Genomic DNA, 25,637 nt, shown 5'->3' on the forward strand with positions numbered 1-25,637 from the left:
GTAGCCCTTGAAAATGGACAAATTAACAAGTAAAACAGTATTCTTCAGCCTCCGTTTTCACTCTTTAGCATTGACTGTTCGTAATGTATACACAGCGCAACTATCCCCGATTACATGATTTTTCAACAATTTCAAAAAAATTAGAGTCAATAGCAGAATACTGTTGATTTTTTGTAGTATTCAACCATTAATCACTTTTCGAGAAGAGATGCGAACGGTGAACGGACTATGTTTTCTCTTATATGCCTGTTTAATTCAACATTTTGATTCTGTATATCTTGAAACTGAGGGAGACAAAATTTTTCTACCTTTGTTAGCTTTCTACGTTTACTAAGGAAACAATAAGAACAAAAAACTTAAAATCTGTTATTTCGGAAACCGGTTATTTTGAGCGGTATTAACAGTCAGGTTAAACTGGCGTGAAGGAAAAAGCGATGTAACCGAAAACCGGTTGTTCGAACGATTAGTTTCATCCCTAGAACATTGTGAAGAGGCACTAGCATCTCTGTCTTTTTATTCCCTCCATCATTAGTCCAAATGACGAGGGCTTCGTATTTTGTGCTGTTGGTAGGAATATTGGCAGGAAAATTATTCCTTCGTCTATGTTTGGCATTAAGCGAAAGGATTTCTTTTCATTCTCTAACACCCCTGTTCCCTCAATGTCACTTCATTAGATGACCATCGGTTGTTAGATGTTAAGAGCTGAGAGTTAATACCAGGCATGTACTTATTTTTTTTATTCGAGAGTAAGCCATTTTCATCTATCACTAAACAGTAAACAGCTCTTACCGAAAACTTTTGCTGTTCGCTATGGAACAACGTGTTTAACAGGTACCAGACGCCTAACTGTTCAAGTTATTTATTTTGGAAACGATCCAGTCGTCTATTTCGACACTGCGAGTTATGGGTCTGCATGTACACGCTGCCTGCATCCCTACCGGATTATGAACTGTTGTTTACGCGCGGCTTTTAATACCTGAATTCGACTCCCGACGCCCTCTCTTCGTCTGATACTCTTTTGTTTTTCAGAACCCTAACTGATATTACATGTAACGCTCATCCTTTTCGTTCTTTCCACCTCTGGTGGTGAAATCTTAATGAGCTGAGTTTTGGACACCAAGTCTACTTTAAATGGAAGCCTCAGTCCCTGTTTATTTGGTTTTCCGTTATATATATTTCGATAGACTCCCTAATTACGCTGTCCCACAAACTCGACATTTGCATCACGATACTGGCCTAAGCGTTTTTGATTTCATGAAGAAATTCGAGGCAGTGCTCGGCGATAGCTGATATACTTGGTTGTTTCACACGGGTATGTTGCTGATGTTTCTCTCGCATGTCCTCGACCTACCTCGCTGTTGTTGTTTGTCCACGTTAAGACGTAACACATTCGCGTGGAATGCTGCACACACCAGCTTTCAGAGACTCGGTCTGTCTCTGACATTATATCTTCAATGACTGGAGCGAATTGTAGTCCATAGGAGTCTACCAATCTTACCAGGTACTGGGCCAGCATAAGGTAGAGTGTAGACAAACGATTCTTGGCTTATTTCTTTCTTTCTCAGTCTCAGTCTGTTTCTCAGGAAAGGCAAAGGTACCGAAGAGGCAAATCTGACACGATTGACAATATTTGTCGACCTAGAAAAAGCCTTCGGAAAGACTGTGCAAGATAATCGACATTCTCAGAAACATTAAGCTGTGGGGAAAAACGGGTAATATACAGGGTGATTACAATTAAAGTAGGACTTTCAAGACGCTGTAGAAATAACACCACTGGTCTGACTGAAGTCAAATTGCAACGAAATACTATCGGAGAAGGGGGAAAATGTACGGCAGAAGAAAAAAATAGTGTGAAAATTGATTAATAGATGGCGCTGAATGTGTCAGAATAAGTGAATGAAACCTGTCCTGCACACGACCCATTGAAGTTGGTATAAACACGTCGGGTACGCGGCTTTTCCTCCTTCCGCGTCTCCAACGTTATCCGTGGCTGTCTCAATGTAGGATCGCGCCCTGCTTGTAAAGCTGTATTACAAGAATGATGACTGTGCACACGTCGCTCTGAAGACGTTCCGGACATTGAATCGTTTGAAAAACGGCGTTGGTCCGATAACTGTTGTAGGTCTGGAGAAAATGATTCGGAAATTCGAAAAGTCGGGTTCTTTTGGTGTGCAACCAGATAAAGGGAGGAAACGAATTGATGCGACGTCAGGGAAAGCAGTGGCCACAGCAATACAGGAGGAGACGAGTGGTGGTGTGCAAATGTGTAGTGCACGGAGAATTGCCCCAACATTGGACATACACCTGAGCATAGTGCGTAGAATCCTACGAAACATCCTTCCTTGCTATCCATTAAAACCCTTGTGCACGAGTTGCTTCATGTTGACCTGCCGGCAAGAGAGACATTTACTTTAGAATTTCTTGCTCTCTTGGAAGTGTACAATGATTGGTCGCAGAAGATTTTGTGGGTAGAGGAAGCCCACTTTCATCTGGCAGAATATGTCAATACGCAGACTTGTCGAATGTGGACAACGGAAAATCCACATGCAAATCAACCAGTACCACTTCATCCTGAATAGGTGCTGTGTGGTGTGGGTTTACGCCATCATTTACCATAGGTCCCTATTAACCGAAGAGGCTGGTGCTCCCGGTCTTGTTACTTGTACCATCGTAGAAAGCGGTATGAGTGTCTTTTGAGCAACCACATCATTCCAACTCTCCAACAGCGTGGATGTGTAGACGGGATCATTTTTATGCAAGATGGAGCACTTCCGCACACTGAAAATCCAGTTAAACAGCTCCTGAAGCCCCATTTCCGAAATGCTAGAATTATCAGCTGTCATTTCCCTACAGCCTGGCCGTCTCGATCACCTGATCGTAATCCAAATGACTTCTAGCTGTGAGGCTATCTGAAAGATGTTGTCTTCAGTGTTCCGATTGCCAACTTAGCTGCATTGAAGGCACGCATTGCACAACACATTCTGAACGTGAACCCAGAAATACTTCGATCACTTGTGGAACATGCTGTTTCTCCATTTCAACTTGTTGCTGAAAACGGTGGACAGAGTACCGAACATGTTTTGAGCCAGTCACACGGAAATTAATAATGAGATTTGATTTTGATTGATGCTTTTTATGCGGATTTGGGCCTCAGGACAAAAACCGATTTTTACCATCCGATGTGATACAACCTTGCCGTGGTGGATGCGCTTACGTAGCTAACAGTATCACATCTGTAGACCCATACGCACTGATTATTACAGTGTGTTTAACGTCAAACGTACATCTAAGGCATTGTTGTATGATTCATTTATCATATGTCATCGACCACTATTAAATTTGGTGCTTACAATGCCGTCTATTGCTACATTTTGTAACTATTTATTTTTCTTCTGCCATGATTTTTCCCTCTTCTCCGATAATAATCCGTTGCAGCTTCACATAATTCTGACCAGTGGTGTTATTTCTGCAGCGGTTTGAAAGTTTAACTTTAATTATAATCTCCCTGTACAATATGTGCAAGAACGGAGATGTAACAATAACAATCTAAGTTGACAAATGAAGTGTTGGGTTAAAAAAGCTTTAAAACTGTGATGCAGTCTGTTCTTGAAGTCTGTCACCGTAGCATGTTTCAATAAAACAATGTAAGTTTACAATTCGCGTCACGTCAAATAAAATACTCGTTGTAACAATAGCTGAGACAGCTATTGCTACCATTGCTGCCATTTTCATTAGGAATTAAAGTGACTGACTTCGGGTGCTGTCACAATGTTCCACTAATGTCGGTTTGATATCAGCATCTGGCACCTTCTAGAGAAGGCCGAAGTAACGCATGCACGAAATGTGAGTTTGTCAAATCATAGCAGCTCGGGTTCGCCACCGGACCGAGTGAACTTAGATAGCGCAAGGGGCCTGCATCACGCTTGAAACTGACGCCCCCGCCTCGCTGCAAGCCTCAGGCATCTATCTCTGCACTTGCTCGACATTCTAAGTCTACGCCAGTACCAAGTGTGTGCCTCTGTCAAAAACGTTGCTCTATAATCAAATTTCTGCCGTCTTACCGGAGGTACAACCCAAACAGAGCATTATAGTAGATAGAAAATACCGCTTTAATTGTTAGTGTTTCTTGTTTACCAATGCTTAGACCAATACCGGTTTCGGGCTAATACATGCCCATCATCAGGTGTGATACCGAAAAATAATCAAGAGATCGAAGTTAATAAAAATTTTTACACACACTAGTACACGCGAAAAAATACAACGGACGACTGCCTCGGTAAAGAGGTGTGGAATGAGCACCAGAACACGTATATTTTGTGCTGCAATGGAGAGTGTAGCCCGCGGTGTCCGTAACACCAACGAGCGCAGAGCAGGGAGCAGTTTACACGAAATAGGAACCAAACTATTTAAGCATATTTACAGTAATGGCTCTGAGCACTATGGGACTTAACATCTGAGGTCATCTGTCCCCTAGACTTAGAAGTGCTTAAACCTAACTAACTAAGGACATCACACACATCCACGCCCGAGGCAGGATTCGAACCTTCAAATGGTTCAAATGGCTCTGAGCACTATGCGACTTAACATCTGTGGTCATCAGTCGCCTAGAACGTAGAACTAATTAAACCTAACTAACCTAAGGACATCACACACATCCATGCCCGAGGCAGGATTCGAACCTGCGACCGTAGCAGACGGATTCGAACCTGTGACCGTAGCAGAGAGGTTGTTCCGGACTGAAGTGCCTAGAACCGCTCGGCAACAACGGCCGGCATTTGAACTTGTGTTTTACAAAATGCGAAAGAAAACAACCATTACAAAAGATTCCATGAAAAGCCGTACTCTGGTATGTTATGAGTGGTAAAGCAACATATTAAAACAAGGCGATACGGAATCGTAGTAAAACTGGGAGCCGGCGACTTAAAGCTTATGCATTAATTCTTAAAAGCAATTTTTTTTCCTTTCCTTGAGTGGCACGAAAATTTTAATTTAGTCGGCACGCATAAGGCGACGTTGAATAACTTTCCGTAGTCATGAGGAAAAAGAACATACACATGTGTCACTCCTATTAAATCTTGGTACCAAGCATTTTTTTTTTTCCTTCTTCTTCTTCTGGCTGCCTTCATGCGGCCTGTCACGAATTTCTCTTCTGTGGTGTCAGCCTCTTCATCTCAGAGTAGCGCAGTCCATCTAATTCTGTAGCACCACATCCCAAACGCTTCGAGTTTCTTCTTCTCCTGTTTTCGCACAGTCCATGATTTCACTACCATAGAAGGCTGTGCTCCAAACTCAAATGCCCAGAAATTTCTTCGTCAAATGAAGATCTATGTTTGACACTAGTAGACTTCTCTTGGCCTGAAACGTCCCTTCTGCCAACGCTAGTCTGCTTTATACGTCCTCCTTGCTCCGCCCGTCATGGGCTATTTTGCTGCCTAGGTAGCAGAATTCCTGAGCTTCATCATATTCGTGATGCCCAGTCACGATGCTTAGTTTCTCACTGTTCTCAGTTCTGCAACTTCTCATTATTTTAATCTTTCTTCGATTTACTCTGTACTCATTAGACTGTTCATTCACACAGCAGATCCTGTAATTCTCCTTCACTTTCACTGAGGATAGCAACATCATCACCGTTTCTTATCATTGATATCCTTTCACCTTCCATTTTAATTCCACTCTTGAAACTTTCTTTTGTTTCTGTCATTGCTTCTTCGATTTATAGATTGAACAGTAGGGGTGGAAGACTACATCAGTGCCTTATACACTTTTTAATCACAGCACTTCGTAATTGGTCTTCCACTCTCATAATTTGCATTCGGTTCTTGTACAAATTGCATATTACCCGTCTTTCCCTGCAACTTATCCCTAGTTTTCTCAAAATTTCAAACATATTGCACCATTTTATACTATCGAAAGCTTTTTCAGTTCGACGAATACTATGAACGTTTATTGATTTTTCTTTAGTCTTGCCCCCATCATCAATCAACCGCAACGACAGAATCGCCTCTCAGGTACCTTTACGTTTCCTCAAGCCAAACCGATCGTCATCTAACACACTCTGAGTTTTCTTTCCCATTATCCTGTATACTATTCATCTCAGCAAATTACATGCATGAGATGATTGTGCGATAATTCTCGCACTTGACCACTCTTGCGATCTTCGTAGTTATATGGATGATATTTTCCGAAAGACAGATGGAACTTAGACAGACATCACATATTACACACCAACGTGAATGGTTCCCAGTTTCCCCAATGGTCTTAGAAATTCTGATACAGTATTATCCATCCCTTCTGTGTCATTTGATTTTAAACCTTCCAGAGCTCTTTTAAATTCTAATACTTGATCCTTTATCTCGTATATATTTATTCTCATTTCTTCCTCAATCATTCATCAGACAAGTCCTCCCACATAGAGGAATTCAATGTATTACTTCCATTTATTAGCTCTGTCCTCTGCATTTAACATTGGAAGTCCCATTAAACTCTTCATGTTACCACTCTTTCTTTTAGTTTCAGCGAAGGCTGTTTTGACTTTCCGATACGCTGAGTCAGTCCTGCCGACAATCATTTCGTTTTCGATTTCGTCACATTTTTCTTGCAGCTATTTGGCCTTAGCTTCCCTGTACTTCCTATTTATTGAATTCTAAACTGTCCTGTATCTCTGTACTTCTGAATTTTCTTGAAAACTTTTGTGCTTCCTCCTTCCATCGATCTGCAGAAGTAGTTGTTCTGTTATCCATGGTTTCTTCGCAGTAAATTCTTATAAATTTAGTGGTATTCTCAGTCTCTACTGATTTTTCCGACCTCCTTTATAGCAGAATCCCATTGTGAAGATGCATGGGCCAAGCCACTAGTATTTTCGGATTGTATTTTAGTCCGTTTTCTATGCGATGAAATGTAACACAGTCTCGCAGTCATGCTGACGTAGAGTCCAAGAAGGCCCACACACAGAACAGTTGTTAATCTGTCCAACCAAGAACTAAATGTCGGCTCTGTTGCATAACTTTTCATCAACCCCGCGTCCAATATTGAATACTGTTAGTGGAATAGCACAGTTCATTGGGCATCTTTCACGCGACGCGATGAAATGTAACACAGTCTCGCAGTCATGCTGACGTAGAGTCCAAGAAGGTCCACACACAGAACAGTTGTTAATCTGTCCAACCAAGAACTAAATGTCGGCTCTGTTGCATAACTTTTCATCAACCCCGCGTCCAATATTGAATACTGTTAGTGGAATAGCACAGTTCATTGGGCATCTTTCACGCGACGCAGATGAGGGCGTCAAGTTACTAGCGGAAGCTAATTCACCTAAATCGACTATTAGCCAGGAATAACGAAGTGGCTTGCAATTACTGCGTGAGAAGGAGGACTCGGTTGTCTTGCCAGCCGACGAAGAAAATGCCAGTAACGTCCTGAAATCTTAAGACTACCAGATACGGAAAGCTTAGTCGCGATCCATCACAGGCCATCGTCAGAAACACAGTGAAGTTGTTAAAGAACTCTGGCATGGCAGAAGAGGTAGTGAAGAAATTGACACCACGTGCCGCCAGGTCTCCCTTGCTTTATGGATTGTCGAAGATGGGCAAGAATGGTGTTCCTCAAGGCACAAGTCAATGCAATCATTTTTCCCACCTACAGATTTGCAAAACACCTCGCAGAGTTATTCGCAGGCAAACCGAGACACTACGAATACCGCGTTGTTAACTAGCAGTCATTGAGGCCATCAAGAAAATATATCTAGCCCAAAACGACACTTTTTACAAAGGTGCCGGTACAAGGCACGATGGACGTATCGGTATAAAAGTTCCGCCTGAGAACGTCAAGCGGTTCTGCCGTGCCTTGACGACAACAAACTTCCCGCACGACTATTAGGAGATGAATGGCACAGCAATGAGATTCCCACAGCCTCCACCCCTCGCGAACTTCGTCACGAAGCACTTAGAAGAGCAAGTTTTTAACTTTGTGAGGTTGCATCCTGCGGTAAGTTGACGACACCGTACTGAATGACCTCATGGTGGAGATGCACTTAAATAGATCATTAATCACATTAAGTGCATCCATCCCAACATTATGTCTGAGGTGGAGAGGGATGGCTGGCTTCCGTTCTTGGATCTTTTAGCGGTAGGCAGGAGGCTGACTTGATCATACACTGTACAGGAGATCTATGAACACTAATCAATACTTGAAACGCCAATAATTTTCACCACCATGTACAAATGAAACCAGACATAAATACATTAGTACACAGGACAAAGATTAGTTCTTACGACGAGCATATACAATCAGAACTACAGCATTTGGGAAGCGTGATCGGTGAAAATTGTTACAGGAAAGGAGAGACTGCGATACCAACCAGGTGCCACCGACGAAAGATGTCACGCGAATCGGTGGAAGCCACTAAGCAAGCTGCATTTCTTTCATGCATGAGGACACGGCTAGCAAGAAAAGACGCCTTCTGCGGAGACAAGGACTTGAACCAATTTAACGGCCCACCTCCAAAACAGGTTACGTTCGGTGGAAGACACTGTAGGTCTTCGAGTTCCTGGCGTGTATGGTGCCCCTTTGAATGCCCTAACATTTACTTGGGACATACCATTAGGAATTTTGCTGCGCGTTGTGGTGATCACATATGACATATGAAACAAAGGGAACTTGCGAAATCGGCAGTGGCTGAACATAGCCTAGAAAGTGGACATAAAATACAAACTGAAAAAATGAAATTCTTGACTCATGCATCATCATATTAGGATTCTAAATGAGGCAGCAAAAATTAAACAGCAACAATTTTAACAGAGACCACGAGTACACACTTAACAGGGCAGGAGGGCGGGTTTTGTCTTGTACTGCGAAAGTAAAGGCGAATGATTAAAGCTTATATGGAGGTGGGAGCGACAGTTTCAAATGTGGTCCTGGCCTCTCGCACTACATTACTTTGTTCGGTCCCTGGCTGGAGCTGTCGTAGACTCGAGTTCTGCGAATACATGTAAGCGAAACACCGTCCCATCCACGAGAGTCAGTAACTTTAACTCCTGATGACAATGATGGAGACAGCTATCGAAAGTTCGAGTGATGTGGCTTTTAAACCGAAACGTTTTTATTGAGTAATGCAGTCTCTCGCTCCTACTGTTAAATGTATACATAGAAAAAGCAATGACGGAAATAAAAGAAAGCTTCAGAAGTAGGATTTCATCGAGCGGTAGTAGGCGATTCAGTCTGGAAGTGAAGAAGAATTGTTGAGCAGACACTACGGGTTGCCAGTAAACCGAAGAAAGACGATGGAAATGAGGAGCAGCGAAAGTTACGTTAGCGACAAACTTTACGCCAAAAGTGGTGACACAATGGAGACGAAGCAAAGAAATAATGTTAACTTGGAAGCAAACTAACAAAGGCCGGAAGAAGCAAAGATGACATATAAAGTAGACTAGCAAAGGGAAGGAGGACATTCCTCACCAAAAGAAGGCTACTAGTATCAAGCAAAGGCTTTAATTTGAGGAGAAAAATTTGTGAATGTGCGTCTGAACAGAGTACGGTAGTGAATTAGGGATTTTAAGGAAAGCAGAAAAGAAGGAAATCGAAGCATTTGAAATTTGGTGCTATAGAAGAAAATAAATTAGTAGTCGAAGACAGATACTGGAACACATCCAGAATAATATTGAAACATAGGGTAGAGGTGCTACTCCTTGTTGAAGAGGCTGGCAGAAGAGAAAAATTCGTGGTGGGTCGAATCAGACCACTCAGAAAACATACGAATACAAAAAAAAGGCTCCCGCAGTTAATGGCGAAGGAAGGTAACTGCACACCATCTATAACAGAATCATGCATATTAAATGACTACTGTGTTCAGACCTGCGCTGTGATGAGATTCCTAGATACGATCATGAGGAGCACACGTAACTTTGAGTAATCGTGATCATTCGGCCATTAATGAGATGTTAGTGCCGTTTACTGTTTCTCCTGGGTGGACATAAATGTGAAATGTATCGATTACATGTTTTTACGATAAGTATTGTATGAATAACTTGGGAGTTTTACCAGGGAACAATATATTATGCTACAATGTATGCCTATTCCGTGGAACTGAGATCCTGTGTTTGAACTCTGACCTCTTTTGTTATTACTATTCTTCTTTTCGGCTTATGATCTGGACGTGAACCGTAAGAAGCGTTTAACGAAGATTCACCTTGCTCTATAACCCAATGTAAGTTTTTAACAAAACTGAAAACAGAGTTGTTTGTGTCTTACAAACTGTGTCCGTGTTGAAATATTTTGTAATCCTAAACCTTGATTGTCTAAAGCAGAGATGGGCCTTAACAGAAATACTTCATTGTTAGGCGCCATCTTAAAAAATAATTAAGAACTTTCTTTTAGGTCATCGTAGAGATGTTCCGCCGTTTAGAAAACTAAATCTTTCTTTCAGATTCTACGAGCATGGCGGTTGCTACGAATAATTTAACAAGATTCATTTTCAGATTTTCTCAAAGTTGCGAGATAACATCCTAGGCAAGAATGCCAGGATTCTAGTTTTGGTATAAGATTTTATTTGCAAAATCTACGCTTTTTGTCTTATATTGGAAATAAAGACGAAACCACGATTTTGAGTTACGGAATTTATTGTTGTAACGTGAACGGACTGGTGAAATATTGTCTGGTGATATAAGCACACGACTTTTAACTTGACGTTGACTAGGCATATATCTGTGGTATTTCAATAGTTAAACAAATGAGTATTACAATTCCGTAACCCCTGACAACTGAGCTAGTTTACTGAGTGCTTATACGCGTCGGGCAAAGTTAAACAACATATTACACTGAAACTTTCTGGCAGATTAAAACTGAGTGCCGAACCGAGACTCGAACTCGAGACCTTTGCCTTTCGCGGGCAAGTGCTCTACCGACATTTTTTTTTTAAATCTCATTTTTGTTCGCTTGTCTTCGTTTAATCTGCTCGGGGCGGACGTCGTAAGACATCCCGTTAAGTACATAGTTGATCGATTAACTCAGTTTTTCTTTTATTACAGAGGTAAGCTAACCCTCTGACCGAGCACGCTGAGCTACCGTGTCGGCACCGACTGAGCTACCCAAGCACGACTCACGCCCCGTCCTCACAGCTTTAATTCCACCAGTACCTCCTCTCCTACCTAAGCCATGTCTCGGCAATACCCTTTCTTCCAGGAGTGTAAGTCTGCAGGGTTCGCAGGAGAGCTTCTGTGAAGTTTGGGAGGTAGGAGACGAGATACTGGTGGAATTAAAGCTGTGAGGACGAGGCGTATGTCGTGCTTGGGTAGCTCAGGCGGTAGAGCACTTGCCCGCGAAAGGTAAAGGTCCCGAGTTCGAGTCTTGGTCCGGCACACAGTTTTAATCTGCCAGGAAGTTTCAAATCAGCGCACACTCCGCTGTAGAGTGAAAATTTCATTCTAGAAACACATTGCACTGTTAATAACATTGCTACATTAGTTATTTCTCTTTAATGCTGAGCCATTGCGTTAATGTGTGTTTATTTTTCATATAAGTCACTGCTCATATTCATTCTATTACATTGCACTGATAGTAAAGAAAAGGAGTCACAACTATTTTTATTTTATTGCACTAGAGCCGCTACTGAGTTGTTAACGACAGCTTTCTGAGACAAATGTAACTAAAATCATTTCGTTGATGATCCTTAGCTCTTGTAGCGCCCCGGTTTGTAATCTCGTGTTAAGAATGAGGTAAGCTGGTGGCCCCCAGAGTGGACGGACGTACTCACAGTGTACGATGAGCATGATGCGCTTGCTGACGCTGGGCGGGACGCCGTTGGAGGCGATGCAGAGGTAGGCGCCCATGTGCAGCCGGTTCACGCGCTTGATGTGGAACACGCTGCCCTCCACGCTCGCAACTGCAACACACAGGAGCCACGAGCGGTCAGTGCGCGTCTCTGCTCTCACACGTCTGCATTCTGCTACGGCTCGCGATACAGGTGAGTGAAGGCCGTACGCTGAGTGTCTCGTAGCAACAGAGCAATTTCTGCAGGACGGCAGTATTCTGTCTCCAGGAGACACAAATTTTCATTTTACCTCGACCAGTCCCACTGTCTTTACCACAGCAAGTTCCCGTTGCCAATCATTCTCCAGCGTACAATTATGCAGGGTCGCATATAAGGACAGCCTGAGAATTAACAACAAAAGGAACAAGTGGTGAAAATTAAAAATCGTTAGAACCAATTTGAAAAGAAATGTCTTAAAACTCGCTAAACTCTTTGATATAGGTACTAATAATTATTTTTTTGTTGACAAGGATGAAAATAAACTCTATATTCCACATGAAGATGATAAATGGGTATTCATTGGACAAATATATTATACTACACATAACGTGTGATTACATTTTCAACCAATTTGGGTGCATAGATCCTAAGAAATCAGTACCCAGAACAGCCACCTCTGTCCGTAATAACGGCCTCGATACGCCTGGACATTGCGCCAAACAGAGCTTGGATGGCGTGTACAGGTACAGCTGCCCATGCAGCTTCAACACGATACCACAGTTCATCAAGAGTAGTGACTGGCGTATTGTGACGAGCCACCATTGATCAGACGTTTTAAATTGGTGAGAGACCTTGTGAAAGGATATCAATGATACGATTCGCTGATGACATTGCTATCCTGAGTGAAAGTGAAGAAGAATTAAATGATCTGCTGAACGGAATGAACAGTCTAATGAGTACACAGTATGGTTTGAGAGTAAATCGGAGAAATACGAAGGTAATGAGAAGTAGTAGAAGTGAGAACAGCGAGAAACTTAACATCAGGATTGATGGTCACAAAGTCAATGAAGTTAAGGAATTCTGCTACCTAGGCAGTAAAACAACCAATGACGGACGGAGCAAGGAGGACATCAAAAGCAGACTCGCTACGGCAAGAAAGGCATTTCTGGCCAAGAGAAGTCTACTAATATCAAATACCGGCCTTAATTTGAGGAAGAAATTTCTGAGGATGTACGTCTGGAGTACAGCATTTTATGGTAGTGAAACATGGACAGTGGGAAAACCGGAACACAAGACAATCGAAGCATTTGAGATGTGGGGCTATAAACGAATGTTGAAAATTAGGTGGACTGATAAGGTAAGGAATGAGGAGGTTCTACGCAGAATCGGAGAGGAAAGGAATATGTGGAAAACACTGATAAGCAGAAGCGACAGGATGATAGGGCATCTGCTAAGACATGAGGGAATGACTTCCATGGTACTAGAGGGAGCTGTAGAGGGCAAAAACTGTAGAGGAAGACAGAGATTGGAATACGTCAAGCAAATAATTGAGGACGTAGGTTGCAAGTGCGACTCTGAGATGAAGAGGTTAGCACAGAAAAGGAATTCGTGGCGGGCCGCATCAAACCAGTCAGTAGACTGATGACCAAAAAAAAAAAAGAGAGAGATCTGGAGAGTGTGCTGGCCAGGGCAGCAGTCGAACTGTTCCTGTATCCAGGAAGGCCTGTCAAGGAACTGCAACATGTGGTCGTGCATTATCCTGCTGAAATGTGGGGTTTCGCAGGGATCGAGTGAAGGGGAGAGCCACGGGTCGTAACGCATCTTAAATGTAACGTCCACTGTTCAAAGATCAGTCAATGCGAACAAGAGGCGACCGAGATGTGTATCCAATGGCACCCCATACCATCACGCCGAGTGATACGCCAGTATGGCGATGACGAATACACGCTTCCAATGTGCGTTCTCCGCGATGTCGCTAAACACGAATGCGACCATCATGACGCTGTAAGCAGAACCTGAATTCATCCGAAAAATGACGTTTTACCATTCGTGCACCCAGATACGTCGTTGACTACACCATGGCAGGCGCTCCTGTCTATGATGCAGCGTGAAGGGTAACCGCAGCCATGGTCTCCGAGCTGATAGTCCATGCTGGTGCAAAAGTCGCTGAACTGTTCGTGCAGATGGTTGTTGTCTTGTAAACATCCCCATCTGTTGACTCAGGGATCGAGACGTGGCTGCAGGATCCGTTACAGCCATACGGATAAGATGCCTTTCATCTCGACTTGCTAGTGATACGAGGGATCCAGCACGGCGTTCCGTATTACCCTGCTGAACCCATCGATTCCATATTCTGCTAACACTCATTGGATCTCGACCAACGCGAACAGCAATGTCGCTATACGATAAACCGCAATCGCAATAGGCTACAATCCGACCTTTATCATAGTCGGAAACGTGGTGGTACGCATTTCTCCTCCTCACACGAAGCATCACAACAACGTTTCACCAGGCAACGCCGGTCTACTGCTGTTTGTGTATGATAAATCGGTTGGAAACTTTCCTCATGTCAGCACGTTGTAGGTGTAGCCACCGGCGCCAACATTGTGTGAATGCTCTGAAAAGCTAATCATTTGCATATCACAGCATCTTCTTCCTGTCTGTTAAATTTCTCGTTTGTAGGAAATCATCTTCGTGGTGTAGCAATTTTAATGGCCAATAGTGTATATCGTGTGGCACAATTTTCTATGATAACAAGACTTTACGATAGAAATACCATAAAAGCACGCTAAGCAAGCGAAAAGGATAGTTTAGGTCGCTGACTCATTATTTTCTCTTTGATGAGTTAATGAACATTACAAATCATACATTTATGACCTATATGGATGATACGTGCGAGTGTGCTTATCATAGTTACTACTCTCGCCTGTCTTTGCTCAGAGATATCTATGACTTCCCTGTCCGACTGAGAGAGGACATGGCCGGCGAACGTGATTTAAGCGGCGCCGCCGGCTAGGAAAAGTAAATTACCTACTGCAGTGATTATGGACAGTTCTCCTCGTGGCTGCTGACTGGTCACAACACGGGGAATTGACTTTGCCTTTGATGGTGAGTGAGGCCGTGGGGCGTTGGTTCCAAGCGGCTCCAGTAATAATGAATTCTTTTTCAGCAAGGAAGGCAGCCTGAGCTTATAAATATTGTTGAACTGGTTGATGCCGAGAAAATATTGTATTCTGAGCAGTTTGTGAATCTTATACCACCTGATTTGTCGAAGGTGGTTAACGAAGCTGGTTTGTAATGTTTGGCATGTCAGACATTTGTAGTTACCGTCACCGGAATAATAGGTGATTTACTGCCGTTCGCCTATTCTGATATTCCTTTTTTCTACTGTGTGGATTTGCCGGCTTAGTTTATAGAGATTAATAGGGTATAAATTAAGGCTATGTTTGATTGTGTGTTTTATCTGTTGCAGTATTGGTCAATATTATCTGACCAGTAATTACTACTGTTTTGAGGGTTTTGCTAGTCGGCAGTTCAGCCGCAGTTAATCTGAAGTTAGCTCTTGAAAGGCTATTGGCTAGGGATCAGGTAGTTCGCTGTAGATGTTGCACTGTCGCCAATGAGCTGAAGCAATCTATAGTGACTGGATACTGAACGTCCTTGCAGCTGAAATAAAATTAATTTTCCTATTTGCCCTTGTTCATGTAAGCTATGTAACATTCACTTAGCTGTAACTTTCACCAGCCTTGGTATTTCTGTTTTATTCCTTATGTCCATGACATAATTTAACCTTGTAACTTATCTTTTGAGTTATTAGATTAATTTTCATTTAGCGATATTGCTTTGCCTGTATATTTCTTTTTTTTTCAAATAGTATTCCTGGAACAACTTAAGTCGAATAACAGTGTCTTAGATTTAAGTAAGAGCCTTCGGCTGATCAGTTCTCGTTTCCTTTTAATCTGCTTACGTATTTGTTAAGTTGTTTTGTTATTATGAATGTACTTTAACAAAAAAAATATCAGCTTATTGTTCTCCAAATGCAGTGAGTCATCTTCTACGCAATCCTGCCAAATAGTGATTGTGTATAAACTGCACTTCCTTCTGGTTCCTGATCGCCTTCTGTGACCTCTTTTACCCTGTTTTTGGAGTTTCTTCAGTAATTTTAAAAAGGTAATTTATCGATCTTTTGCTACCAAATTCTTGTAACTCTGAAGTAAACAATTATAAATAAAATCTTGTGCGATATTCCTGGCAAATAAATTTATCGCTGGCAATTCTCATTCTATTTCTCCTCCTCCTCATTATAAATAAGAAACAGACAATAATTCATTCTACATAGTAGTGACGATTTTAGTGTCACAGCAAACAAAAATATATGTCTCTTCACGTAAGATGTCACCCCATCTGTTCTTCTATAAGTCATCGTCGTCTTTCAGTCGTAATAACACCATCGTAGTCTTCATTCTTTCATACACGTCTTCGTCAGCCTCTCATAGTCGTCTCCATCCTTTACATATAATCAACTTAGTTACTCATAATTGACGTAGTCAGTCAGTCACCGTCAGTTTCGTCAGTCAGTCAGTTACCATCGATTTCATCAGCCAGTGTCACTGGCAATTTCGTCAGTCTATCGATTTCGTTAATCGATTGCAATCGATTTCATAGCGAGTTCCAGTCGATGTTGTCAGTCAATCCCAGTCGACTTCGTTAGTCAGTAATAATCATTCTCCCATACCATAGTTGCCTTAGCTGGTCATAGCTGATTTCGTCAGTCAGCCATAATCACTCCTCACCTCGTAATAGTGGATTTTATCAGTGATAATCTCTCCCGCATAGTCGCCTTAGCTGGTCATAGTAGCTGTCAGCCATTCATATTGATGTTCACCTGTTACTCTGTCTTGTCCTAGCCTTCCTTGTCAGCCATAACTCCTAGTCATCATCCAACACCGCGCTTTCTGCATTCCGCGGGTTAGTAACCGTCCCACGCAATCGTCGTGTGGCCGTTGAAGGTTCCACAGTAACGAACACTCACCGTTTCATTCACCCCTAAGAATGTCTCTACAACACAATGCCAGCTTAGAACTGTAATATGGAGGCTGCATTAACTACGTTGCCTACTTGTGTATCATCCTTGCGTCGACAGCATCAGATGGAACAATATTCTTGATAAATGAAGCATCATCTACTCGTGGGTCGAAACTGTATAGCCTACTAATCACAGCTTCCCCTTAAAGAAACAACCTACAGTTTTATCGTGCCGTCCTGGTCCTCGATTTTCATACAATGGTCCTTGCTTTCCCTACACAACTACTCACTCTGTACAACTCATATATAAAGAAGTAATTCCCTACCTACGAGAAAACTGCTTGGTCAGCTTAGTTTAAGCTGTGAATATTACGTACATAATCGTAATTCCGGTATTCTGTGACTAAGCGCTTCGTGTAATTTTTCATAACATTCAGAAATATGTAACATATTTTCGCACGCTCGAACAAAGGTGATCAATATATCTCTCAACGCTTTCCAGTACCTTGTTAATATAAGCTATATTACGAAAAAAGTCATTATTAAACAATATATTCTCTGCCAGCGATGAACACTTGCATGAGCTTCCTCAACACTGAAGTGATACTCGCCAGCATTCACTAATGAAGGCTTTGCAGGCTATCAGCAAGCCTAAATAACCTGGATACATCAGTCCCCCATGTGCTTACACTTCTTCTAATTTCGCCATTTTCTCTTCCAAAACGTCAGTAAATTGTTGAATGTCAGAAGAACTCTCTGAAATATCATGGATGAAAGAACAGTTACACAATTTTCCCGATATCTAAGTACAAAAATAGACTCAAATGTATGAAATGTGCATAACGAAGCAAACAAAATCAAATCCGATTATACAAACCCCTTCTTACAACTAGGATGTCATATTTCGCAAATTGCCTCCTACCAGCAGCTGAGCCAACATCTTCAGTGTGGTTGCCGAAGTTGGAAGTTGGTTGAACGATTACTTCTGTTTATCCCCAGGCCTGTATGAATCCCCAAGGATCTTACAAATAAATCCTTAAGCTATCAAAAGGCATATGGTTCGTTTCATGTAACCAGCTTATATGCATGTATTTCCACCATTAGCTTTTTTTCTCTAGTCGCTACTTCGTATTTGAGCAAAATGGTCATCAGATTTGTTCGCTTCATGAGACGGGGGCAGCTGCTCCGTCGCCGTGTGACGCTGTGCGCGTTAACAAGAGATGCCAGTGAGTAACGTATTTGTCTCCGAAAGAACTACCGGAGTCTTACACTGAGGAAATTCGCCAAAAGTATGCTCCCGGGACGCTGTCGGAAACTACCCGCTCCGCCAACTACTTTATTATTTTCATTTCCTTTCCGCATCGTTACCTGTATGAGGCGAATGAAATGCTTTCAAGGATTGTAATTATGATCTTGTTTTCTTGCTTTAAGGATTTACACCTAGAACAATACAGGCTAAAATGTACAATTTCAATATTTTGTACCTGAATGTCCTAGTTATTTTTGTGCTTCGTAGTTTTGCTCTAACGTTCCATGTTAAGGTCAAAGGAAGTGTGACTGCTAAATAATTTCCTGTGCGAATCATTACCTAAGGTCGCTCGTTATCTGTGTAGTCCTAGCACCAGGACTGGAAACAGCAGGTTTTTAATCCCAAAGAGGATGAATCTTTCATGCATTTTTAACGTTGTTATTCCAATGCATATGAATAAATATTGTTCCTGTTCGAATGCTACATTAACGTGTAGAAGCGTTCACGATACAATCACAGGTATTAGTGTAATTCTGTTGTGCTGCAGTTCGTCACAGGCAGATGTAAGCAAAGAAGTAGTTAAAAATATGCATCCATGTAATACCAGATACTATGAGGTTCAATAATAAAAGTGTGTTCAACTGAGCTCGAAATCAATGTATGCAGGAAACACTACTCCTATATCGCGTAGCAAGCTGTATCCATCAAACTTATTAATGGCACCTAATCTTTCTCTAGCTTAAATCGCATTAGATACAGTATGATTTAAAGTGTATTTCAAAAGCGCTGCCGCCCGTCCTGACAAATGATCATTGAGAGCTATTTAATTTTGCTGCTGTTACCTTCAGTTCTTTCGTCCCTGTTTCAGGGTCCGACGATTACAAATTGCGCATTTCTTCCATTTTTATTCTGTATGTCCCTCGCCTAAAGGAAGGAAACGAAGGTATACCATCCGTTAGTAAGTAGCATAAATTTTGTTCTGTGCGCACTTGTATTTTAACTGTTTCTGTACAGAGTTTCTGTATTCCAATTTACCAACACTTTCCCTGTATATATTTTATACAGTGCCGTTAATATGCCGTATCCTAGATGAAATGGCTTTGTAACTTTAAATGCACGTGAGAGAAAATACTTGCTGTAGAATTTTGGTACAGGATCTTGATGCTTTAAATATGGCAAGATTTCAGTAAGGTGATATTAAGCCCCTCCAAAAACTGCATAAATGTATCATAGGTTCTTTATATGTCTACAAACACTAAGTGAACAGGTTCTTGGTTTCGAATATTTTTCTATTCAAGTATTTGCTGCAAACAAGACATATGGTCTATACTTGCTCTTCCTGGTCTGAAGCCAATTTGTCCTTTTCCCTCCATTTTCTTACATTCTGACTCTAAAAAGTATAATAAGCCTTCGAAATGTTTTCTCAATTCGTAACCCACAGTTATCCCTGTATAGTTCTTGCACTCATGTTTTCTTTTTTATTTTCTTACGAATTTTCGATATAAATCATACTTTTCAGTCTTCTAGGATGGTCTCGCTATTTGAACATTTTTCAAAAAGGTTTTTCTGAAGTTCACATGATTTATTTCTGCCGTATATCAGCACTTCAGTTGAGGTTCTTGGAATTCCTTTTGCTCATCCATTGTTTGACGTTTTGATTGGATCTGTGACTATTTCTACGCTGAAAAATGACTTCATTATTTTCTGTTCTCTCATTTTTTTTCATGATTAAATCCGTCCAAATTTCTTCTTATTTCCTGGCTTCAATTTTTTAAAATAATTTTCCCAAGAATGGATATTAATATATTTAGTTGTTGAGTTTGTTTGCAATTTTTTATCTATATTTTCATTGTCATCCATGATTTTCAGCTTCCTCCAGTAACATTATTATATCTATTAAAAGTCTGTTCTCAAGTTTTATTTTTTGTCTCTTATTTTTAATTTTCCCTTGTTATGAATATTATGTATTTAGCCGTCATTAAAATTTCTCTTTCTCTTCATCTAAATCAAAATAATACCATAATTTTGTCCACTTGCAATTAATTATTTCAGCAAGAGCTTCTCTGGCTACCTCATGTAAAGTTTTAAAGATGTATTTACTATGTTTATCAACTCTATTTCAATTAATTTTTCTGTACAAATTTACTTAACTTCCATTTTCTAGGCCATTTAAATAAAATTTTGGACTCTTTACTTCCGATTAGAAGTTTTCCTCACTATTAACATTTTCCTCTTTACTTGTCGTATTTACACAATGAAATTTTAGAGATCAGCAGACGATGATCACTATGAGTCACTTCTCTCTACGCTCTCAGGTCTTTTGTGTTTAAGGCTGTTTTTTGGCTAGTATTAAGTGCTCAATGACTGCATTTAATTTAAACGTATTCTGATGTCATGTACATTTCTGAATTTATTTATGTGGATAAAAGCCATTTTTTTAAAAAATTCTTTATTTCCATAAAAATGTTATTTAATACATCTAGCCCACTGCCTTATGTGATTAGTGGGCCAAAACAGTGATACAGAGTTATAAGTTGCCGCTAATTCAAAGTCATATTTTAGTAACTAGTTAGTAGGTAAGCTATGAGGAGAAAGCAATGGGCAAAAGTTAATGTGTTAATTTACTACAAGCAGGTAACCTAAAAACAGACTAGTCATTAAGTCCTACAGCGTTACAAATGTGTCAGATGACTAATATAAACCTACTGCAGAGCCTTGCTCATTGAGCTAACCCCAATGAGCGTGCCCCTGACACTGGGCAGGCCAAGATGTTGATCGCTGCAGGTTTCTAAGGATAATGTCTAAAACTAAGTCCTACAACTAACTTATCCTAAGGTCAAATCAGGTGCGTTATCCAAATCAGTAAGGCTGCACCCCACTCCCCCAAAATCCTGTGGCGCAGCGGATTCAAGACTGAGGAAGTCGGCCTTTCCGCGCCCAGGCGGTTTGGGAGTAGGGTACCAGACTCTATTAGTGTTTAGGTAGGTCTCTTGTACGTGCTAATTTAATTCTCTCAAATAGTCCTTTAAGACGTTCTGTGATACCGCGTTAGCCAGTTCATTAATGGTCTGAAAAGTGTCGCGTTGTCTGAGCAGTCTATATGTGTCATTATGCGGTAGTTGGTCACGTAATACTGAGGCCACATCATTGAAAAGGGGGCACTCGTAGACTACATGGTCAGGAGTACCCTCCGGAACACCACAGTCACACGCAGGTGTCGCCTTTTTCCCGAATCGACATAAGTATGTCGAGTAGGGTCCCTGTCCAGTGAGAAAGTGGATTAGTCCCCGGGTTGGTTCGAAATATGACATTTCTATCCTTTCCCTGACATCAGGTAAGATATTAAAGGTTCGACGCCCTGTTTCTTCACTTTCCCACGAATGTTGCCATAGCAGATCCCCTATTTACCTGATCTCAACTTTATTCTCAGTCCTGCTGCCTAGAATTTCCTCAGTTTTCTCCAAATTCCCCTTCTTTGCCCAGTACCAAGCGGCCTGCTGTCGAATTTTGATATCCAAGGGGCAGAGCCCTATTATGACTAACAGGTCTCCTCCCGGAGTAGTCCTGTATGCCCCCACTGATCTCAAAATCATATTTCTCTGCACTCTCATCACTGTCATGGCGGGCACCACCCTCGTGAGTTTGTGTGCTCAGACTCCCGAGCCATAACCCACTATAGATGTGAGTATGCTATTGTGATAAAGTTTGATGAGATGTGGTGGGAAATGAAATCGTTTGTGTCCAATGGAGATGAGGTTATTGAGTACTTGTAGGGCACTTTGAGTTACGGTTTCGATGTGCCTGCCGAAGCACCACCTTTCATCAATGGTGATACCGAGATAGCGAGTCTCACGTCGCCTGAGAACTGGTGAGCCGTCTATCCTGACAGTTGGATTGCGAACTAATTGTCCCTTTAGAAGAAGGTATGTGGACTTGGCTGGTGAAATTTTCATCTTAGTGTTACGGCACCAAAGTTGTAGTATTTCTATTGCTCTTTCAATCTTGGGCTCTACTCGGCTACGGCCGCCGACCAGTAGGAGGAGGTCATCTGCGTAGGCTATCACCTCCAGCACTTCATCACTTTGCTGTAGTTTGTCTAGTAAGGGTTCCATGTGGATGTCCCAAAACAGGGGACCCAGTACGGAGCCCTGGGGACAACCTTTAGTGATAGTTTTTCTTACTCTTGTGCTAGTGGATGATAGCCAGACCTCCCGATCTTCGCAATAGCTCCTCAGACACCCATATAGCGGCCGTGGACACTCCTTCTCCCGTAAACAGGAGAAGAGCGAAGGCGCCACTTATGTCCACCATGATGCCAACAACGTACTTGTACTGGGTAGAGCCGCAGACCTCGGCCGCCAGGGCGATTGCATCAGATGCCGATCGCCCAGGCCTAAAGCCGAACTGCCTGTCGCTCATCCCGCACAGCACTCGGTGCGCACCCAGTCTGTCAGCCAGTAGTCTCTCCAGAACATTCCCAAGCAGATCAAGCAGGCAGATAGGTAGGTAAGATTTTATTTCTGCTCCTTTCTTGATAATTACAACATTTTCCCTCTTCCAGATTCGAGGGAACTTTTTCTGCCTAAGGCATTCATTGTACAGGTGAGTTAGAGGGGCGACTATCTGGGGGGGGGGGGGGCAGGAATTGCACCACCTCCGCCAGAATGCCGTCTGGTCCAGGAGCTTTCCCTCTCTTCAGGGAGCAGCTACCTCTTCTTCAGAGAATGGGTAAACTGCCGTATCATTTCCATATACGTTGTTGTTGTTCTCACGCAACTGCCGTTGTTCGTCTGTCTCTCCATCCACAGTGTCGTCTGGCAGTAGGCACTGGAGAAGGACCTCAGCAGTTTCCTGCCAAGACTCTGTCATCCCGTCCCCATGCCTGACGGTTGAGAGCTCCATCGGAGAGCGGATTTTTTCTCGGACAAGCTTGTAGGGGACTCCCCATGGGTCTAAAGCTAGTTGTTTCAGAACAAAGTGTTCCCAACCTTTTGTTCTTACTTCACATAGTTGTTTTTGGAAATTGTCTTTAGCTTCCCGGTAAAACTGCAGCCATCTTTGTCTTTCTAGCCAGACGACATTGCGCTGGTAGTGCCTCCTGAACCTCTAGTTCAGCTGACCATGGTGACGGAGAGGCCGCCATGGCCCTCCTCCTAGTAGGCCCGGCGGCTTTGACCGCTCGAGTTATTACTGTCACCAGTTCTTCGGTTCTGTTGTCTACGTCAGTGTCCATGTGTCCGTCACCTTCTGATAACGGAGGAATGTCGCACTCCCTAGCAAGTCTTTCCCAGTCGGCTCTTTTGTAATTGTATTGTACTTCCCACCCCATGGCCCAGCAGCTCTCCTTGTCTCCAATGCTGAAGGTGATGAGATTGTGATCACTGGTGGTGGCGTTCTCTACTACTTTCCACTGCTGGATGAGGTGCGCAGCATTAGGCTTAGCCAGGGTCACATCAATGTTTGTGCCTTGGCCACCTCCCGCCGCATAGGTCGGAGGGTTGCCTGGCTTGTTAGCCACCACCAGCTGCAAGGCCATGATGGCCTCTTCTGCCTTCTCTTCATTAGGGTCCCTGGTGCCGCTGTACCATAGGGGGGATTTGGCATTTATATCTGCAGTTATAATTGCTTTCCGCCCCCGCAACGCCGTGATGGCTGTGGTGAGGTGTGCCAAGTGTCTTTCGATGTCATCACCATATTGAAAATACATGTTGATGATGACAATTGCTCCTGATGGAGACTGCAGCTCCATGACGGTGCAGTGGCTAGTTGTGAACTGTGTTAGGACTGTGGCCCTTATAAGTTTATTGGTTATTATTATTGCCGATCTTGGGTCTTCCCCTCTGCTTACTACTTGCCAGGTCGCAGCTGTGAAAGCTGTTTTCCCTTTTAGGGAGTACGGCTCTTGCAGACAGACCACATCTAGTCTCCTCTCCTCCACTTCCTTACGTAACTCCTGCATCACTAGTCTGCTATTGTGCTGTTGTGAGTGTTAAGTCAGCCAATGGTGATTTCCGTCATGTAGTTATCTATAGGAAGTATGTATGGATTCTGCCATTAGGCCATGTCTTATTCCAGTCAAATGTGATGAGTCCATTTGCCAGAACTGCTTGTTGGTAAATTTCGTCCAGGTCGAATTTTTCGCCACGTCTTTCAAAAACTTTCTTTAGTAGGTCTCGCAGGGCTCCGAAGTCGGTGGGGAGATTCACTGACTTGAGTTGAATTCTGTCCACAGCCTCCATTACCGAGAAGTGACTTTGCTGCCATATTCATGTCTCACCCGAACCACGTGTCTCAAGGCAGTGGTCAGGGTAGTCGGCTGCTCTAGTCTCGCCAGTTGCATAGTGAATTCAAGGTTAGGATAGACTCTGACTGGGTCGACTGGTGGCAATCTCACAACAGGATCTGTTGTGGCAGCTGATTCACTTGAGCTGGTTATTTTGTTTTCCTGAACTGGTTCCTTCGTAGTTCTATTCTCCTCTGTTGAGACTGCCGCAGTCTCTGGTACAGGATGCCACTGCCGTAGATCTTTAGTCGGCCTTGTCTCCCATCTTGGGGAGGAGGGGAGCATGACCGCAAGAGGCCTAGTTTGAGTCCCTCTGTCCGTTGTGGTAGAGTCAGTTTGAGTGCCTATGTCATTGGTTTTAGTTGTGGCGCCCTTGAGCGACCTCAAGAATAACTTGAAGGCACTTGCCCTCATGGCATCACTCCTCCTTTTGCTCGGGGATTTTCTTTTGGGCATCCTGTTGGCTTTAGCTTGATCAGCCATAGTCTATCCTTGAAATAAGTCTTTGTTCCAGGAGTCTGTAGGTGGGGCAGTTACGTCCTGTGGCGCCACAGGGTTTTTCACCCCGTCTCTTACAAGGGATGCAGGCTGCTGCAGCCCTACTGTCTTTCCTCACATGACCATCATCGCCACATTTCGAGCAGGCCGACCCCCTGGTACAGTGTCTCAGAACGTGGTCGAGATCTCCACAATTGTGGCAACGAGGTACAACCAAATAGTTACGTGTATTTATGGCGTGAAAGCCGATGTATAATTTGCCCATTGCAGTTATTTTTCTCCACATTTGAGCGGAGACCACGGCGACGTGATGCACCACAACACGGTCCCGAGGCCCCGTTTTGAATCTCAGATTGAAATTTGCTTTAAATTCTTCATGTGTCATATCCTCAAAGTTTTGTGCCTTTATAGCATTTTGCAGTTCCTCATTCGTCATAATCGTTGGTACATCATATAAGATGACTAACGGGGTTCTTTTCCTTGGTGGCTCGCATTTGACCACCGAGTTTAGTTTGGCATTGTTTAGTAATTTTTTTTTGTCCTCTTCCGATGCAACTTCGACGATTACCGAATTTTTGCTTGGTTTAACTTTGTTGATTCTGATTCTCTCTTTTGCTGGATTTATGATGGTAGTGAGCAGCTCTTGTATCTTTTTCAAACTAGTGTCCTGACCAGGCAGGGTCCTTAGAAATACCGTTGTGTCTGATCGTTTGGTGACTCTGGCAATGGTATCCTTGGTTGTTTGCGGTTTTGGTGGCGCTTGTGCGACCACTACCGCCCAGGTCTTCACAGGTTGCTTCCTTAATCTTTTATTTTCTTCTGTTAATTCTTCGACGCGG

General features: G+C 42.6%; 1 protein-coding gene across 1 annotated transcript in view; it reads right to left on the bottom strand.

Annotated features, from left to right (window-relative positions):
* The window catches only part of LOC126310273 (lachesin-like), a 1,180,447-nt gene that overhangs the window by 230,397 nt on the left and 924,413 nt on the right, over positions 1–25,637 (bottom strand). The window contains exon 5 of the mRNA XM_049992111.1: positions 11,747–11,875. Within this exon, the coding sequence (XP_049848068.1) occupies positions 11,747–11,875 (129 nt within the window). The remainder of the gene's footprint in view (positions 1–11,746; positions 11,876–25,637) is intronic.

Source organism: Schistocerca gregaria, chromosome 1 (genome assembly GCF_023897955.1).
Source record: "Schistocerca gregaria isolate iqSchGreg1 chromosome 1, iqSchGreg1.2, whole genome shotgun sequence".
Lineage (NCBI taxonomy): Eukaryota > Metazoa > Arthropoda > Insecta > Orthoptera > Acrididae > Schistocerca > Schistocerca gregaria.